This window comes from Lucilia sericata, unplaced genomic scaffold (genome assembly GCF_015586225.1).
Source record: "Lucilia sericata isolate MDLA Ls3-8-SP2 unplaced genomic scaffold, ASM1558622v1 Contig001883F_arrow, whole genome shotgun sequence".
NCBI lineage: Eukaryota > Metazoa > Arthropoda > Insecta > Diptera > Calliphoridae > Lucilia > Lucilia sericata.
Window position 1 is genome coordinate 63,472 of NW_023995771.1, and position 21,401 is coordinate 84,872.

Here is a 21,401-nt window from a genome sequence, read left to right on the forward strand (position 1 = left end):
TAATTAATTAAAATTTATATTAAAATTGTTTCAATTTATGTACATAATTTGTTGGTTAAAAAAACTTTATAATAACGAAAATTAACATATTTATTGCCACAGTACTCGGATAATGAAAAAAATTATCAAAAAAAAAAACAAACTTTTTTTCATAAATTTTTGTTTAAAATACATTTTTTATATCTAAAACAATTTTGTTTTGAGTGTAGAAAGAAAAAAAGCTTTCGTTATACTTTAGAACTATAAAACTAATATTGAAAGCAGATTAAATTAAAGAAAGCATTTCAAAACTTTTTAGAAACCAGTACATGTGATTTAAATCTATACTGATAGACCGTGTTCTACACTACTAACTTATATACGAAAGTTCTTATAACCCTAAAACTTAGAAAGCTTTATATTTCCCTTAGAAAAGCTTTTTAAGGCAATAATTTTACAGTCTCTATAACTAGAAAGCTTGACTTTTTTTAAAGTATAAATGTAGTGTTTTCAAATATTTATTTGTCTTAAAACTGTACAAAAAGTTTTTACTAAAAAGCTTTTTAACTTAAATCTTTAAAAAAACTGGATGTAAATTTTTGCCTTTAAAGCTTTACAAAAGCACCTTGAGACATAAATGCTATTTTGTAAATCTAATGCTATAGAAATACTTATTTAGTTAAGAAAAGCTTTACAAATAAGCATTGTAAATAAAAAGCTTTGTCATAAATATTTTACTTTAAAACTTATTTTTACCTTTTTCTTTAAAGCTTTAAAAAAATCATGCTATTTGGCCAATTCTTATGTTATCAAAATACTTATTTAGTTAAAAATGTCCTTAAAAGCTTTACAAATAAGCTTGTTAATTAAAAAATCTTATTGTGTAAATCTTATGTTTTCAAATACTTATTTAGTTAAGAATTTCCTTAAAAGCTTTAGTTAGTTAGTTAGTTAGTTTGAAAGTTTCAAATCCGAAGAAATACACCTAGGCCTCTATCGGGCCTGTTGTGCGCTCCTTAACCAGCGCCTCAAGTGGGAATCGAACTCACCACCTTCGGTCTACCACTTTTAAGTAAAGCTTTATTTCAAAGATTTTGTTATAAAGCTTTTACTTAAAAGTTTTTTTTTTAAGAATCTCATGAGTACATAACTTTATTTACAAGATTTTGCCATAAAGCTTTTACTTAAAACCTTTTTTACAAAACTGTTTTTCTGAGAAAGCTGTTTTATTTTTTTGGAATAAAAATAGCTTTATTATAAATATTTTTTTACTTCAAAACTTTTTAAATAAAAATTTTTTCTATAAAGCTTTATTTAAACGATTTTTTTTATAAAGCTTTTACTTAAAAGTTTTTTTTATATAATATAAAAGATTTTATCATAAAGCTTTTTTTTATAATTTTTTTTTTCTGAAAAAGCTTTTTTATAAAACTGTTTTTCTAAAAAAGCTGTTTTACTTAAAATAATTAATAGACTTAAACTATTTTTATAAAAGCTTTTGATGTTTAATATTTGAAATCTTAATACTAAAGGCCTTGTAAAAAGCTTTATTATAAATCTTTTTTACTGCAAAAAAAAAAAAGAAATTAAATAAATATTGCGATTTTTTATATATACACGGTAACTTAAAAGCTTTTATAGAAACGTTCTATTAAAGGCAGTTTTATTTAGAAACTTTAAGCTTTATGATAAATCTTTACTTTAAAGTTTTTTGAATAAAATTCGTGATTAAAAATAGCTTTATTATAAATATGTTTTACTTCAAAAAAAATTTTGTTATAAAGCTTTTCTATACAAGATTTTTTTTTGTAAAAGCCTTATTTAAAAGATTTCATAAAGCCTTATTAAAAAAAAAGCTTTTAATTTTTTTAAAACTGTTTTTCTGAAAAAGCTGTTACTTTTTACTAAAAGCCTTGATAAAAAGCTTTGTTATAAATCTTGTTTACTACAAAAATGTTTTAATTAAAGCTTTTAATTAAAATAGCGATTACTTTTACTGTTTAATCACCTTAAAAGCTTTCTAAAGTCAGTTTTGTTTAAAAAATATTTTATAAAGCTTTATCATAAATCTTTAATTTAAAACTTTATCATAAATCTTAAAACTTTCTCTTTTTTCTTAAACCTAAAAAGGTTTAGGTGAAAGAGCTTGAATTAATTTTTTTTTAAAGCTTTTACATATTTTATGTATATTTTATTGACTAAAAAGCCTTTGTAAATCTTTACAAAGCATTTATAAAAAAGTTTGTCTTAAAGGCAGTTTTATTCAAAAGATCTTAAAAAGCTTTATCACAAATCATTACTTTGAAGCTTTTTGAATAAAACTCGTGAATAAGAAGTAGATTTATTATTGCTTTGTTATAAGAGCTGAAAAGCTTTTACTTAATTAATACTATTTTTTTAAGCTTTTAAAATTTTATGTTTACTAAAAATCCTTTGGTAAAGCTCATGTAAAACCTCTTTTATTTACACGTTTTTAAGCTTTACAGAAGATTTTATTGACTTAAAAGTTTCAGAAAACTTTTTTAAGATATTTTTACCTAAAAGCTTTTAATAATTTTTATAAAACTTAACATTTTTTAAGTAGTTAACGTGATTAATATTTTTTCTAAATACAAAGGCAGTTTTATTTAAAGGCTTTTTTAAAAATATATTAAAAATTTTTTTCACAGCTGCTGATATTCAAGTTATGGATTGGCGGGGTTTACGACAGTATATTAGGTTTACGTCCTTGTGAGATATACCATCTTGCCTTGTAATTTAGATTTATTTTAAGCTTTTAGATTTAGATTTGCTTAAGGAAGCCTATGACGTAGTAGTAACAAACAGCAAATGACCCATATTGTATTACAAACATTCAATTATTTTGCTATTTTTAGTTATAATGATTTCAGTGAGTATACAAATCATTAAAGCTCAATCGTAATTTGATATAATTTATAGTTTGAGAACAATCATTAGTTATGCACAAAAGTAAGGGAAATCAAAATCAAAAGATGACTTGTTTTTTGATGTTTTATAAACAGAAATGATTGATAAACATATCCTGTGTTTAACTAGTTATTTGAGATGAATTAAACATTTTCTTAAGCAGTAATTATAGAATTAAAAAAAAATATATATTAAAAATACAATTCACATAATTTAGAGTTTTTTCAAATTTTCTAAATCAGTTTATTTACTTTAGCATTTATTAAAAGCTTATATTTCTGTCAGTTAAAAAATATTTAAAAATCATACTATTAGTTTAGAATTTTAATTGTTTATCTATTTAATACACAAACTGTTATTTTTAAAATCATTTAATAGCAAGTATTTTGTTTATATTTTCATCTCATATTTTAAGAAATTTTCTAAATAAATTTGTTTTCACTAAATTACTTAAAACTAAACAAATTTTTTCTATTTTTAAATTTCAGATTTTCAACGCCTGTTTTTTTTTTAATACAAATAAAAACAAAACCAGATGGCTTAATAAAAGTATAATTTATTTTACTTTAAACCACCAACTCAATTAAAATGATATAAAAAAACACAAATTGAACAAGTATCTAGATACATTACAAATTTATTACGACACCAACAACAACACTTTACCGCAGTACATAAATTATATCTGAGGCCTCCTCCAGCAGTTGTGTTGAGAAAAAAAAATATATTGAAAACCTATCTATTCAATTTGTACGTGATCTAAATGTTTAAATATTTAAAACATTTCTTCTTATTCCCATTCTGTTTAATACAAAATTCTAAATTAAATTTGTAAAAATTGCAATGTACATTTACATTGATGTTGTAGAGTGAAGTAATAAAATTACAAAACAATTAATTGATTACTGGAGAGAAAGGGACGAGTATTAACGGGACATGCAAAGATTTGGGAAAATATTTGTTTCGATAAAGGATATACGGAAATCATGGGGTGAGTACAAACATATATTTTAACTAACTAACTAACTAACTAACTAACTAACTAACTAACTAACTAACTACTAACTAACTAACTAACTAACTAACTAACTACTAACTAACTAACTACTAACTAACTAACTAACTAACTAACTAACTAACTAACTAACTAACTAACTAACTAACTAACTAACTAACTAACTACTAACTAACTAACTAACTAACTAACTAACTAACTAACTAACTAACTACTAACTAACTAACTAACTAACTAACTACTAACTAACTAACTAACTAACTAACTAACACTAACTAACTAACTAACTAACTAACTAACTAACTAACTAACTAACTAACTAACTAACTAACTAACTAACTAACTAACTAACTAACTAACTAACTAACTAACTAACTAACTACTAACTAACTAACTAACTAACTAACTAACTAACTAACTAACTACTAACTAACTAACTAACTAACTAACTACTAACTAACTAACTAACTAACTAACTAACTAACTAACTAACTAACTAACTAACTAACTAACTAACTAACTAACTAACTAACTAACTAACTAACTACGAACTAACTAACTAACTAACTAACTAACTAACTAACTAACTAACTAACTAACTACTACTAACTAACTAACTAACTAACTAACTAACTAACTAACTAACTAACTAACTAACTAACTAACTAACTAACTAACTAACTACTAACTAACTAACTAACTAACTAACTAACTAACTAACTAACTAACTAACTAACTAACTAACTAACTAACTAACTACTAACTAACTAACTAACTAACTAACTAACTAACTAACTAACTAACTAACTAACTAACTAACTAACTAACTAACTAACTAACTAACTAACTAACTAACTAACTAACTAACTAACTAACTAACTACTAACTAACTAACTAACTAACTAACTAACTAACTAACTAACTACTAACTAACTAACTAACTAACTAACTAACTACTAACTAACTAACTAACTAACTAACTAACTAACTAACTAACTAACTAACTAACTAACTAACTACTAACTAACTAACTAACTACCTAACTAACTAACTACCTAACTAACTAACTAACTAACTAACTAACTATAACTAACTAACTAACTAACTAACTACTAACTACTACTAACTAACTAACTACTAACTAACTAACTAACTAACTAACTAACTAACTAACTAACTAACTAACTAACTAACTAACTAACTAACTAACTACTAACTAACTAACTAACTAACTAACTACTAACTAACTAACTAACTAACTAACTAACTAACTAACTAACTAACTAACTACTAACTAACTAACTAACTAACTAACTAACTACTAACTAACTAACTAACTAACTACTAACTAACTAACTAACTAACTAACTAACTAACTAACTAACTAACTAACTAACTAACTAGCTAACTAACTAACTAACTAACTAACTAACTACTAACTAACTAACTAACTAACTAACTAACACTAACTATACTAACTACTAACTAACTAACTAACTACTAACTAACTAACTAACTAACTAATTAACTAACTAACTAATGTATGTATGTATACTACAACTAATCGGAAGAACTGCACTTTCATTAAAAAAATGTTCACTGAATGTATTACTTTTCAATGTTCAGATACTCACTTTCCTTGGCATAATTCCTGAGAATTTTCCATTCAGTCACTTCCAAGATACTTGGATCTAACTTCGACGAATGCCTGATGGTGGCAATGACAGTACTCCAGAGTTTTACTGCCACCTCCACATGCTCTACATTCTGAATCCGCACGTACACATGTGCTCGTAATGTCCGCTCAGAATACGTACCATCATACTAACTTCAGACTTGCTCATTTTGAGAAGATTTCTAGTTTTGCTCTAGTCAGGGCCATCCCCTAGGATCTTTGTGGTTTTACCTACCGTTTCATTATTCCAAGAGGCCTTATGGGATTCTCTCATCAACAATTTTTATTTAGCTTTTGTTGCGTCGAATGGTTTTGAGTTTGTCAGATTTATTACCTCGAGCTCCCCTCCTATTACATTCGCCCTTTCGTTGCCGACTACCCCCAAGTGGCATGGTACCCATATGATGTAAACCTTACCTCTAGGAGAGTATTCAGTTAAGGCTTTCTAACAATACAATACGGTCTTAGATTTAATTCTAATCGCCCTAATTGCCTTCTGGCAATCCAATTTATGCATCCGGTTATTGCTTCTGCGGGGAAGCTTGTGTTCTGATTAGGCCAGGCCCACTTTGTCCTCCAATTGAAAGCCATCCGTGTAGCAACGGATTCTAAAGGGTATTGCCTATAATTTTTCGCTTGACCATGACATTTTATGTGGTATCAGTGTTTCAAAGTTTCCGACATATTCTGTGTCTGGTATGCCATCAGGCACGTCTGGTATGCCATGCAGTCACATACATTGATGACGGATAGTACAACTGCTTTTGGTCAGTGCGCCTAAAGTTATGAGGCATTCGGCAGTAAGTGCGGTCTGATATCTTATATGTATATGTTTCAATAGGTGGACTATCTAGAAACGTGTCCATGCCATTAGTACTACTACTAGGTCAAGTAGTACTCATGGAAGTACTTATACTCAAGCATCATGAACGCTGAACATTTAGTAGTAGTTTAATATTACACTTTTTGTCTAAAGAAATCCATCAGATTAAGTACTCTTTTATAAAACCAATGTGTCATAATAGGACTAAGGTCCCATTTTATGCCTATGATTCTTCTACATAGCGACCAGAACCGATGTGCCTTGTTGATCCTACCCTGTATGTGGTGTCTCCATTTCAAATTCCGGTCAAGAATTACACCTAAGTACGTACCTCTGTCCTTACCGGTAATCCGGATTTTTAACATACTCTCTGGTGTAGAGTATCATATGGTCGGCAATGACTGACTATACTTTATTACTTGTTATTTATATGTTTGTTTTTGGTGTATAAAATAAATGTTATTGAAATGGAAAATCTACCAAAAGACAACAATAACAGAAAATTATATTTAAATAGATTAAAAACAGTAAAAAGTCATAAATCTTTATTGAAATTGCAACAAAAGAGAAAATAAAATTTAATTATTTACAGTTAAATTTTTACTACTATATACAGTAAAGAAGATTTTTAATTATAAATAACAGTGATTAGTTGAAAGGAAATAAAAGAAAATTAAATTATTTTTAAGAAAATATCATTAAAAAGTTCCTTCTTTTCCATGAAAATGAAAGTTTCGGCAATCACTGCTGAAAGCTTTTAAGAAGCACTTGATTCCAGCATTTCGTACTTGTTTCTAGCAAAACCGTACTTAACGAACTGTAAGAATTTCAATACGAATTTATTGATTCTTTTTTGACTCTTCGTGGGTTCTCTCCGATAGATTTTGAAATGAACCTAACAATTTGTCATTAAATCATTAGAGTAACCTGATCATATTAAGGCCTTCTAAGTTCAGATATGATATGATTAAACATTCAAAACATCACTACTTCATTTTATTTCTCTTAGCTATAGCATTCCTCTTCAGCATTCTTCTTACACAAACCCCAACAAATTGTCACACATTAAGCTTACACCAAGATGACATTATTATATTACCCGATGAACCAGATGCTACCTGTCCCATGGGTTATTTCCATTGCAACACAACATTACAGTGTGTATCGCAACGTTTGAATTGTGATGGTTCAGCTGATTGTGATGATGCCTCCGATGAATGGAATTGTGTAAATGACATAGATGCAATATTTTGGGATCATTTGTTTCGCAAACAACCATATGGACGACATGATGATATACCCATAGGCACATGTTGTAAGTGAAGTGAAATAAAATACAAAAAAAAATATTTGACATTTTTTAATCTCGTTTTTTATATAGATTGGCCAGCAAATAATTTGAGTTGTGCCTGTCGTGGCAATGAAATTTTATGTCGCAATCAACAATTAACTGCCATACCGGCAAATTTGCCCTACAATGATGTGGCCATGCTGTAAGTTATAGTATTTTTAGTTTTTTTCCCCATTGTAATTTGTTTACTATAATATTAATGTTTATCTTTGTTGTTGTTGTTTTTCACTGTATATTTGCAACACCCCCCATAGTTTTTAATATCTGCTCTGATTTCATTTTTAATTGCAGCGATTTAACGGGCAATAATTTTACACATTTAAGTGAGAATTTTTTGGATAATCTACCAATGACCGAGGAATTGTAAGTAAATATTAAGGTGAATAATAAAATATTAAAATTTTTCATTAATTTTCCTTTAAACACATTTTTTTTTTAAATATTTGCATCTTTTTTATTCAAACACAATTTTTAAATATTTTTTGTTTTAGGGTATTAAAACTTTGTTCCATCACTACTATGGATTCTCATGCCTTCAGACAACTCTCGACAGTGCCGGTTAAAACATTGTAAGTATTATGACTACCAAGTTGAAAACTTTCATTACAGGCTATAGACTAGATTATGGTCCATATGAAGGACTGTAGACTGTACTATATTCTAGTGTATACACAACACTATAAAAAAGACTATTGACCAGATCATAGAGTAGACTATAAACTAGACTATGGACTAGTGTATAGTCCAGACAATAGACTAAGCTATAGTCCAGACTAAGACTAGACTATAGTCTAGAATAAGTCTAGACTATAGCCCTGACTGTATACCAGATTCTAGAGAAGACTCTACTAATCAGCCTTTAGACTAGATCCTAGTCCAGACTATAGACTAGTGTCCAGATAATAGACCAGATTATATTCCTGACTATAGACCAGATTATTGTACAGATTTTTGGCTAGACTGTAGTTAGCCCTATAGAGCTTACTATATTCCAGACTATAGACCAAACTATATATTATAGACTAGACTATTGTCTAGACTGGATTATAGTCCAGAATATAGAATGGAATGTATTCCAGATCAAAGACTAAACTCTATTGCAAATCATAGATTAAACTATATTTCAGACTATAGTCCAGACTATAGACTACACTCTAGTACATATAACAAACTGGGCTATATTCCAGAGTATAGACTAGACTATAGTCCAGACTATAGACTAGACTATAGTCAGGACTATAGACTAGACTATAGTCAGGACTATAGACTAGACTATGGTCCAGACTATAGACTTAACGACAGCCTAAACTATAGTTCAGATTATAGGCTAAAGTATAGTCCCGACAATAGACTTGACAATAGTTCAGAGTATGGAATACACTATAGTCCAGACTATAGACTACACTATAGTCCAGACTATAGACTACACTATAGTTCAGACTATAGACTACACTATAGTACATATAATAGAATGGGCTATATTCAAGACTATAAACTAGACAATAGTCCAGACCATGGACTAGACTACAGTCCAGACTATAGACAAGACTATAGCGCAGACTATGGACTAGACTATAGTCCAGACTATAGACTAGACTATAGTCCAGACTATAGACTAGACTATAGCCCAGACTGTAGACTGGACTATAGTCCAGACTATAGACATGACATGTCTAGACTGATTAGTTACTTACTTAGTTAGGTAGTTAGTTAGTTAGTTAGTAGTTAGTTAGTTAGTTAGTTAGTTAGTTATTTAGTTAGTTAGTTAGTTAGTTAGTTAGTTAGTAGTTAGTTAGTTAGTTAGTTAGTTAGTTAGTTAGTTAGTTAGTTAGTTAGTTAGTTAGTTAGTTAGTTAGTTAGTTAGTTAGTTAGTTAGTTAGTTAGTTAGTTAGTTAGTTAGTTAGTTAGTTAGTTAGTTAGTTAGTTAGTTAGTTAGTTAGTTAGTTAGTTAGTTAGTTAGTTAGTTAGTTAGTTAGTTAGTTAGTTAGTTAGTTAGTTAGTTAGTAGTTAGTTAGTTAGTTAGTTAGTTAGTTAGTAGTTAGTTAGTTAGTTAGTTAGTTAGTTAGTTAGTTAGTTAGTTAGTTAGTTAGTTAGTTAGTTAGTTAGTTAGTTAGTAGTTAGTTAGTAGTTAGTTAGTTAGTTAGTAGTTAGTTAGTTAGTTAGTTAGTTAGTTAGTTAGTTAGTTAGTTAGTTAGTTAGTTAGTTAGTTAGTTAGTTAGTTAGTTAGTTAGTTAGTTAGTTAGTTAGTTAGTTAGTTAGTTAGTTAGTTAGTTAGTTAGTTAGTTAGTTAGTTAGTTAGTTAGTTAGTTAGTTAGTAGTTAGTAGTTAGTTAGTTAGTTAGTTAGTTAGTTAGTTAGTTAGTTAGTTAGTTAGTTAGTAGTTAGTTAGTTAGTTAGTTAGTTAGTTAGTTAGTTAGTTAGTTAGTTAGTTAGTTAGTTAGTTAGTTAGTTAGTTAGTTAGTTAGTTAGTTAGTTAGTTAGTTAGTTAGTTAGTTAGTTAGTTAGTTAGTTAGTTAGTTAGTTGTTAGTTAGTTAGTTAGTTAGTTAGTTAGTTAGTTAGTTAGTTAGTTAGTTAGTTAGTTAGTAGTTTTTTTTTAGTTAGTTAGTTAGTTAGTAGTTAGTTAGTTAGTTAGTAGTAGTTAGTTAGTTAGTTAGTTAGTTAGTTAGTTAGTAGTTAGTTAGTTAGTAGTTTAGTTAGTTAGTTAGTAGTTAGTTAGTTAGTAGTTAGTTAGTTAGTTCGTTAGTTAGTTAGTTAGTTAGTTAGGTTAGTTAGTAGTTAGTTAGTTGGTAGTTAGTTAGTAGTTAGTTAGTTAGTTAGTTAGTTAGAGTTAGTTAGTTAGTTAGTTAGTTAGTTAGTTAGTTATTAGTTAGTTAGTTTAGTTTAGTTAGTTAGTTAGAGTTTAGTTAGTTAGTTAGTTAGTTAGTTAGTTAGTTAGTAGGTTAGTTAGTTAGTTAGTTAGTTAGTTAGTTAGTTAGGTTAGTTAGTTAGTTAGTTTAGTAGTTAGCCTACCTAGTTAGTTAGTTTACATCTCTGGACTTGCATCCTACAGCACTTCCACTGTCCTACTACAGACTGCTGTACTCTTGTTTTATCCGTGTAGGTTATTGCATAGTCAACTTGGTGCTATTAATTTCCTACTTCTGTATTTTATGAGTCACTTTGGAAATAGTTTTCTCTTAGACTTTTTTGAAACATTTCTTTTTATTTTTGTTTTATTTTTCGCAATTTATATGTTTATCTTTCTGTCTGCTAGATATTTGGATGAAAATAAAATTGAATGTCTGCCGGAAAATTTGTTTGCCAAAGGAAATTATTTGAAAACACTGTAAGTAGTTAAATGCTTAGAATAATTGCTTTATTCAAAGGCCAAGAGAATATAAATAAATTAAATTGTTTATTGTAAGCAAACACGTTTACAAATTTCTTTAATTGTTAAAAAGAAATCAAAAAGAGAGCAATTAGAGACACCGGTGCGTATAATTGTTGCTATTTATAAATTTGAAATTTATCATACGTATTGGTGCAACAGCGAAGGTGTTTAAATTGGCATGCATTATAGAAATAAATTTTTAAAAATTTGTTAAAATGTTATTTTTTATTAATAACTTTAGATTTGGCTTAATTTTGTTTTAAAATTTTTGATTTTTTAGCATTTTATCCGGCAATCGTATAAATGTTTTACATGACTATGACTTCATATTCTTGGAGGAATTACTGGAATTGTAAGTTAAATTTTTTTCTGTCATTTTTTTATACAACTGACAGTGATTGATGTGTATGGTCTTTTGTTATTTCGTTTAGAGATTTGCGTGGCAATTGTTTGGAAACATTTAATGCCATGATTTTTGAGCCATTACAAAAGTTGGAAGTATTGTAAGTAGAAATTTAAGAAAATTATGCAAATGCTTTAAGTTTGCCTAATATAATATTCCTATTTAAAACATTTCTTTTTCCTTAATATTTACTTAGTAACATGTTTATATTTACTTACATCTTTATATGTTTGTTTTTCCAATCAGTTTGCAATATGTTTGTACTCAATTTATTTTTTTCAATTTTCTTCTAGATATTTGAATAGAAATAATATAAAGCAATTGGAAGCTGGTATGTTTCCCATATTGAAAAATGTACACACTTTGTCCTTGGCAGATAACAATCTAAGGAGCATAGAAAGTAATAGCTTTACATTTCCTCATCTCAGATATTTGTAAGTATGTGATAAGTGAAAAACAAAAATGAAATCAAATTCTAGATTATTAAGCATATTATTAAAGGAAATACTGTTAGTAATATATATTCCTAAATTATATATTCCAGTCTTAATAAATGCCTATTATTTTTATGCCTAAACAAACACCATAATCTTCTGACATAAAGAAATAACCCAAGCATACAACCTATTATAATGGAAATTTCTTAAGCAAATAGAAAATGATAACACAAAATCATTGTTTTCCTAAACAAACTTGGTCATTGTCATAAGACAGTGTCGTTATAACTATCATTAGCATTAATCTTGTTGATTATAATGACAATTTTGTAATATTCATTAATTTCTAAAAATAACATGTCTGTAACTTTGAGTTGCTAGAAATTACCACTTTATTTAGGTTATCAAAATTAATATCTATAAATAACATGGTTTACATGGCTATGTTTTCTATTATAACTATTACATCCTTTATTTTAATGATTATGGTTAAGACCACTATTACTTCTACGCAATAAAGCAGATTCCCTTACACCCTAAGGCCGTTGTAAATGGCATTAACCTAGCAGTCAAAGGGATTGTTAACAAATTCAGTAGATCTTCACCTTGTCTCTCATGTGTTCGTGTTTAGTAGCACAGACCACCGCTCTTAGTTCTCTAGTGACTCAGCCAGATCATCAACAAGGTCTTTGCTAAAGAAGGAGGAGGTAATCTCCCAGTTGAGTGGGACAACTTCCCTTGAATCCTAAAGATCGCACTTTATGCGTTACATATTTCATGAGTAAATTCCAGTGATAGCAGACAAGGAGGAGGTAATGAACCCAAGGAATTATTCGCATGACTCTGTCGGATCATCAACCAACACTTTCCTCAATTACTCAAGCTTTGTAATATTTTGTTATTGTAGTTCCCTTGTGGAATGACAGGGTTCATGATTAAAATCCATTGATGCCTCAGACAAGGAGGAGGCAATCAGTGCAAAGAATTATTCGCATGACTCTGTCGGATCATCAACCGACACTTTCCTCAATTACTTAAGCTTTGTAATCTCTTGTTATTGTAGTTCCCTTGTGGAATGATAGAGCTCATGATTAAAATCCAATGATGCCTCAACAAGGGGGAGGTAATCATCTAGTTGTATCAATAGAGACAATTTCCCTTGAATCTCAGCGATTGAACATGCACTTTGCTCAAGTACTTGTTCTATTTAATCCCTCACCACATAGACGCGTTGCGGAATGACAGGCGTCATAAGTAAAACCCAATGATTTCTCAACAAGGAAGAGGTAATCACCCAGTTGTTTCAATAGAGACAACTTCCCTTGAATCCCGATGACAGGTAACTAGAGTAAATCCAAATGATACCTCGACACTCAGTTAAGTCAATAGAGACAACTTCCCTTGAATCCTAAATATCAAAATTAATCAGTTAATATGATTGGCATCCAGAGTAAATTCCAAAGATACCCCTATAAAGAGGAGGTAATCACCCAGATGAGTCAATAGAGATAACTTCACCTGAATCCCAACGATCGAAATTGATTAGTTAACATGACTGCGATCCAGAGCAAATCCAAATGATAACTCTACAAGGAGGATCTAATCACCCAGTTGTGTCAAAAGAGAAGCTAATCACCTAAATGAGCCAACAGATACAACTTCCAATGAATCCCAAAGATCTCACTTAATGCTTTAATATGAAGGGCATCATAAGTAAATCTCAATGATACCCCGACAAGGAGGAGACAATCTCCCAGATGAGTTAGCAGAGATAACTTCCCTTGAGTACCAACGATCGCACTTGATGTGCCAATATTGCCTCTGCTTAACAACAGAGACAGACAACTAATGTCAACGGTGTCATGTAAGTTGCTAAAAACCGGCTCTCCTCTACCTACTGAACCTCATTTAAGTTCATTCTTCAAAATTTTAAAAACCGCACAACCACTTTACTAAGTTGTTTCGGCAAATGCACATGGATACGTATTTGAGATGAGGGAGGATTCACCAAGGTAACATTTGCCAGGGGGAAGACTAACTAGCACCTAAATTCCCCGGAATTGCAATAACACCAAGATGAGGAAGGATTCACCAATGGGAAGGTGAATTCTGACAGTACAATTCAACATTTCTGCAAACATTCGCAACAAAAGAGTGCGTTTGCTCTACTTTGAGAAGACAGTTGACTCGAGATATTGTTAGCACCTTTATTCCCTAGAATTGCAGTAACATCAAGGTGAGAGAATACTCACCAAGGTATCAGCCTCATGAGAAATGGAATAGTATTCAATATTTCTTCAAACGTTCGCATTAAAAGAGTGCGTATGCTCCACTTTGAGAAGCCGAGGTATTGGTAGCACATTCAGTCCCCGGAATTTCAATAATACCTAGATGAGGGAGATTACATAAAGGTAATATGCCCCATGGGAAATGCAAAACCTGACATTACTCTTCCATATTTCTTCAAAGTTTTGCATTAAAATATAGCGTCTGAGCTTCCAACATTCAATCTTGAAGTTCAAAGGTATTTTTCTGTTATATAATCCTATGCACCCTAAGAAGCTCATGTGCAGCATTGATCATTACCTCTTCATCTTTTTCAAGATATTTTGATCTAACTTCGACGTAAGCAATGGCAATGAAAGTTTTTCAGTGTATCATTGCCCTTTCCTAATGCTATACATTTGTCTCTTCTTGTTCATACAGTTTTTTTATTTGTGACCGTAAACTTGTATGTTCACTTAGGGATTTTCGGAAATTTTCAATGTAGATCCCCAGACTAATTTTGTCTCCCCCTTTAGAGCCATTCGTGTAACGTTAATGCTCCTCTTGATGATGACAGATTTCAGCTTCTAGCTCATCTTTATTGCGCATTGGTAGGACTTCTTTTCAGACATTCTTTTCTTCGAGGTGGATTTGATCAACGCTCTTGGCTTCACAATTGATTGCTTGGTTTTTTTCGCTAAAGACTCTTTTGAGAAAATTATGGCTTGTTTTTTTTTCTCATAGTTTAATTTGCTTCGAGTTTGAGAAAGAGTTCGAAATATCGAGTATCATATTCTCGATCGTATTCTTCAACTTCATTCTCCATATTTTAGACAGCGGGGTTTTCTCAGAGTTTCGTTTATAGGGAGACCTGATTTTCTACTTAACGTTTTTTTCTAACGTTTTTTTCTATAATTAAATACTTAAATTTCAATTAATTCTCCAATTTTTCTTTTTCAGATTTTTAGCAGGTAATATGCTAACTGAATTGAAAAGTCGCACATTTTGTAACCTAAATATGTTGCAAGGATTGTAAGTATTGAAAAGGAATTATTTATTTACTTGCATTTTTGGATTTATTAAATCACGGTATTCATTTTTAGGCATTTAAATAATAACTCTCTACAAACATTTGATCTTCATGCTTTCGATTGTTTGGGTAATCTAACTTCTTTATTGCTAAATGATAATGAATTTAGAACCTTGGATCCTAGAGTTTTACAGAATTTAAGCAATTTAGATTATATGTAAGTGAAGTTTTAATTAATTTTTAAGAAAACTTTATGATTTTTTTCTATTACGCAGCTATTTTTCCTGGTTCCATTTGTGCCGTGCTGCAATGCATGTAAGAGTTTGCGATCCTCATGGTGATGGTATCAGTAGTACACAGCATTTATTGGATAATCCAATACTTAGAGGCAGGTAAGAGTTAAACAAAGAAATTTAAGATTAAAGTAGGAAACGAAAGAGAGTGGCAAATGGGCTTTCGTAACTAGACTATAGACTAGACTATAGACTAGACTATAGACTAGACTATAGACTAGACTATAGACTAGACTATAGACTAGACTATAGGCTAGACTATAGACTAGACTATAGACTAGACTATAGACTAGACTATAGACTAGACTAGACTAGACTAGACTATAGACTATAGACTAGACTATAGACTAGACTATAGACTAGACTATAGACTAGACTAGACTAGACTATAGACTAGACTATAGACTAGACTATAGACTAGACTATAGACTAGACTATAGACTAGACTATAGACTAGACTATAGACTAGACTATAGACTAGACTATAGACTAGACTATAGACTAGACTATAGACTAGACTATAGACTAGACTATAGACTAGACTATAGACTAGACTATAGACTAGACTATAGACTAGACTATAGACTAGACTATAGACTAGACTATAGACTAGACTATACTAGACTATAGACTAGACTATAGACTAGACTATAGACTAGACTATACTAGACTATAGACTAGACTATAGACTAGACTATAGACTAGACTATAGACTAGACTATAGACTAGACTATGGACTAGACTATAGAATAGACTATAGACTAGACTATAGACTAGACTATAGACTAGACTATAGACTAGACTATAGACTATAGACTAGACTATAGACTAGACTATAGACTAGACTATAGACTAGACTATAGACTAGACTATAGACTAGACTATAGACTAGACTATAGACTAGACTATAGACTAGACTATAGACAAGACTATAGACAAGACTATAGACTAGACTATAGACTAGACTATGGACTAGACTAAAGACTAGACTATAGATTAGACTATAGACTAGACTATAGACTAGACTATAGACTAGACTATAGACTAGACTATAGACTAGACTATAGACTAGACTATAGACTAGACTATAGACTAGACTATAGACTAGACTGTAGACTAGACTATAGACTAGACTATACACTAGACTATAGACTAGACTATAGAATAGACTATAGACTAGACTATACACTAGACTATAGACTAGACTATAGACTAGACTATAGACTAGACTATAGACTAGACTATAGACTAGACTATAGACTAGACTATAGACTAGACTATAGACTAGACTATACACTAGACTATAGACTAGACTATAGACTAGACTATAGACTAGACTATAGACTAGACTATAGACTAGACTATAGACTAGACTATAGACTAGACTATAGACTAGACTATAGACTAGACTATAGACTAGACTATAGACTAGACTATAGACTAGACTATAGACTAGACTATAGACTAGACTATAGACTAGACTATAGACTAGACTATAGACAAGACTATAGACTAGACTATAGACTAGACTATAGACTAGACTATAGACTAGACTATAGACTAGACTATAGACTAGACTATGACTAGACTATAGACTAGACTATAGACTAGACTATAGACTAGACTATAGACTAGACTATAGACTAGACTATAGACTAGACTATAGACTAGACTATAGACTAGACTATAGACTAGACTATAGACTAGACTATAGACTAGACTATAGACTAGACTATAGACTAGACTATAGACTAGACTATAGACTAGACTATAGACTAGACTATAGACTAGACTATAGACTAGACTAGACTAGACTATAGACTAGACTATAGAACTAGACTATAGACTAGACTATAGACTAGACTATAGACTAGAGCTATAGACTAGACTATAGACTACACTATAGACTAGACTATAGACTAGACTATAGACTAGACTATAGACTAGACTATAGACTAGACTATAGACTAGACTATAGACTAGACTATAGACTAGACTATAGACTAGACTATAGACTAGACTATAGACTAGACTATAGACTATACTAGAGACTAGACTATAGACTAGACTATAGACTAGACTATAGACTAGACTATAGACTAGACTATAGACTAGACTATAGACTAGACTATAGACTAGACTTAGACTATAGCTAGACTATAGACTAGACTATAGACTAGACTATAACTAGACTATAGACTAGACTATAGACTAGACTATAGACTAGACTATAGACTAGACTATAGACTAGACTATAGACTAGACCTATAGACTAGACTATAGACGAGACTATAGACTAGACTAGAGACTAGACCTATAGACTAGACTATAGACTAGACTATAGACTAGACTATAGACTAGACTATAGATTAGACTATAGACTAGACTATAGATTAGACTATAGCACGAGACTATAGACTATAGACTAGACTATAGACTAGACTATAGACTAGACTATAGACTAGACTATAGACTAGACTATAGACTAGACTATAGACTAGACTATAGACTACACTATAGACTACACTATATAATAAGTCTTTGCATAGCCCTGATTTAAAGCTTTTTCATTGAGTTCAAAGAAAATTCATTTGAAAAATTTCATTCAGCGTCAACCCAACCCCTTTTTCTGACATTCTTTAAGTTGGGAGGGTTTTTTTTAAATGATTTATTTTAACCACAAAAAATATTTTTGTTTGCGATCTGGAATAAAAGTCTTACGCTTTACAAATATGTTTTCGTTATGACCTTTCATTTAAGTTCCTATTTTTTCCAAATCAGTGATTTTTACAATATTCTTCACTTTCTACTTTTTGTTTTTTGTTATTTTCAGTGTCTGGGTTATGGCAGCCATAGCTGTTGTTGGCAATCTATTGGTTCTACTCGGTCGTTATTTCTATAAAACGCGCAGCAATGTAGAACATTCTCTGTATCTCCGCCACTTGGCTGCCAGTGATTTTCTAATGGGCATTTATCTGGCGATTATTGCTTGTGCTGATATAAGTTTTCGTGGCGAGTATATTGTACATGAGGAGTTGTGGCGCCACAGTGGCATGTGTGCATTTTCAGGTTTGTTCCAATATAGAGAGAGGGTGGTTGGTTGTTTTTTAATTGGTTTTTGTGTGTTTTTAATTATATTTATTTGAATATTTCTTTTTTTTCTCATTTATTTCTAGGATTCTTAAGCACGTTTAGCTGCCAATCGTCTACTCTCCTGCTGACGTTGGTTACTTGGGATCGTTTGATGTCGGTGATGAGACCTTTACATGCTCGGGATACAGCTAGGAAAAGGTATAAAGACGGACATACAGACAGGCGGATATATAATAATACAGATTGACTGACAGATAGACAGACAGAAGGACGGACAGACGGACGGATATCATTAAATCTATTTCCTCTTCAAACTTTTAATTTTTTAATTTACAAAATAAACTTAAACAAGAAAATTACTCCATTAATTTATGGTTACACATATAAAAAAACATTATCAATCTTTTGTTTCTCACTTTCAGAATTGTTGTACGTCTACTGATACTGTGGAGCATATCCTTCGCCTTGGCTGCTGCTCCTCTTTTCCCTACACAATATTTTGGCTCCCACTTCTATGGCACAAATGGTGTTTGCTTATCCCTGCATATACATGATCCCTATGCCAAGGTGAGTTAGTGGTTTTTTTGCTTCTTTCTAGGATTGCATTTCCTTAAGCTCCATTTACAACAACTTTTTTCTAAACATAAATCTTATTTTCCATTATCTGTTTTCTTCTCCTCCTTCTTTTGCTCCGACATTAGGGTTGGGAGTATTCTGCAGTGTTATTTATTTGTATAAATACCTTTTCCTTGGTTTTCATTTTAACTTCTTATGTGAGGATGCTGCAGGCTATCAAGGATTCGGGTGGTGGTATGCGTAGCACAATAAGTGGTCGTGAAAGTGTTGTGGCAACGAGGTAAGTACAAGAAATTATTTAAATTGTAAACCACAACTCAGTTTTAATTTAGTTCTGTACTAGTTCTGTTCTGTTCTAGTTCTGTTCTAGTTCTGTTCTAGTTCTGTTCTAGTTCTGTTCTAGTTCTGTTCTAGTTCTGTTCTAGTTCTGTTCTAGTTCTGTTCTAGTTCTGTTCTAGTTCTGTTCTAGTTCTGTTCTAGTTCTGTTCTAGTTCTGTTCTAGTTCTGTTCTAGTTCTGTTCTAGTTCTGTTCTAGTTCTGTTCTAGTTCTGTTCTAGTTCTGTTCTAGTTCTGTTCTAGTTCTGTTCTAGTTCTGTTCTAGTTCTGTTCTAGTTCTGTTCTAGTTCTGTTCTAGTTCTGTTCTAGTTCTGTTCTAGTTCTGTTCTAGTTCTGTTCTAGTTCTGTTCTAGTTCTGTTCTAGTTCTGTTCTAGTTCTGTTCTAGTTCTGTTCTAGTTCTGTTCTAGTTCTGTTCTAGTTCTGTTAGTTCTGTTCTAGTTCTGTTCTAGTTCTGTTCTAGTTCTGTTCTAGTTCTGTTCTAGTTCAGTTCTAGTTCTGTTCTAGTTCTGTTCTAGTTCAGTTCTAGTTCTGTTCTAGTTCTGTTCTAGTTCTGTTCTAGTTCTGTTCTAGTTCTGTTCTAGTTCTGTTCTAGTTCTGTTCTAGTTCTGTTCTAGTTCTGTTCTAGTTCTGTTCTAGTTCTAGTTCTGTTCTAGTTCTGTTCTAGTTCTGTTCTAGTTCTGTTCTAGTTCTGTTCTAGTTCTGTTCTAGTTCTGTTCTAGTTCTGTTCTAGTTCTGTTCTAGTTCTGTTCTAGTTCTGTTCTAGTTCTGTTCTAGTTCTGTTCTAGTTCTGTTCTAGTTCTGTTCTAGTTCTGTTCTAGTTCTGTTCTAGTTCTGTTCTAGTTCTGTTCTAGTTCTGTTCTAGTTCTGTTCTAGTTCTGTTCTAGTTCTGTTCTAGTTCTAGTTCTAGTTCTGTTCTAGTTCTAGTTCTGTTCTAGTTCTGTTCTAGTTCTGTTCTAGTTCTGTTCTAGTTCTGTTCTAGTTCTGTTCTAGTTCTAGTTCTGTTCTAGTTCTAGTTCTGTTCTAGTTCTAGTTCTGTTCTAGTTCTGTTCTAGTTCTGTTCTAGTTCTGTTCTAGTTCTGTTCTAGTTCTGTTCTAGTTCTGTTCTAGTTCTGTTCTAGTTCTGTTCTAGTTCTGTTCTTGTTCTGTACTAGTTCTGTTCTAGTTGTGAAATATTTTTTTAAGTTTTCCTTTTTACTCACCATGAATTTTTTAATTTTCTTTACTGCAGGTTTGCCATCATTATCACCACCGACTGTGCCTGCTGGTTGCCTGTAATAGTTGTTAAATTGCTGGCTTTATCTGGTTAGTGTTGCAAGAGTCATCATAAATTTTTTACAAAACTTAATCTTTTCCTTTATTTCTCTTCGCCTTAGGCATACCTATATCACCTTCTCTCTATGCCTGGTTGGCTGTCCTAGTGCTGCCCGTTAATTCAGCATTAAATCCCATACTTTATACTCTTACAACGGCGGTGTTTAAACAACAGCTAAGACGTTACTGTCAAGCCTTACCTACCTGCTCGCATATGTTCTTGGAGCGACAGAGTACTCAAATGGGATTTGAGTCGGCTATAAGCACAAGTTTGGGGCAATTTGGCAGCAGTAAATCTAATAAATCCAATTCGGGACGTAAACGTTCTTCGCAAAGGTGCTCACAACGTTGCGCGAATCCGAAATGTGGCAGTCATGTATGAGATAGAGTGAAATTTGTGATCCATTATGAGGACACTATACTGTAGTACAAGCCAGCAAATATAACGAACGAATTTTAAAAAAATACAATGTGATTAAGAACTGTGAACTGCTCTTTGTTAAAAACTGTTGAAT

General features: G+C 31.0%; 1 protein-coding gene across 1 annotated transcript; it reads left to right on the plus strand.

Annotated features, from left to right (window-relative positions):
- The first annotated feature begins 3,475 nt into the window (after positions 1–3,475).
- Positions 3,476–21,395, plus strand: LOC119612947 (relaxin receptor 2). Its single transcript, XM_037968842.1, has 18 exons — positions 3,476–3,898; positions 7,430–7,735; positions 7,802–7,913; positions 8,063–8,134; positions 8,263–8,340; positions 11,025–11,096; positions 11,422–11,493; positions 11,573–11,644; positions 11,838–11,978; positions 15,207–15,278; positions 15,350–15,493; positions 15,552–15,668; positions 18,403–18,638; positions 18,746–18,860; positions 19,085–19,229; positions 19,364–19,518; positions 20,804–20,877; positions 20,949–21,395. Exons 1-18 carry the CDS (start codon positions 3,844–3,846, stop codon positions 21,266–21,268), a joined length of 2,358 nt encoding a protein of 785 aa, XP_037824770.1. The 5' UTR covers positions 3,476–3,843; the 3' UTR covers positions 21,269–21,395.
- The last annotated feature ends 6 nt before the right edge of the window (positions 21,396–21,401 follow it).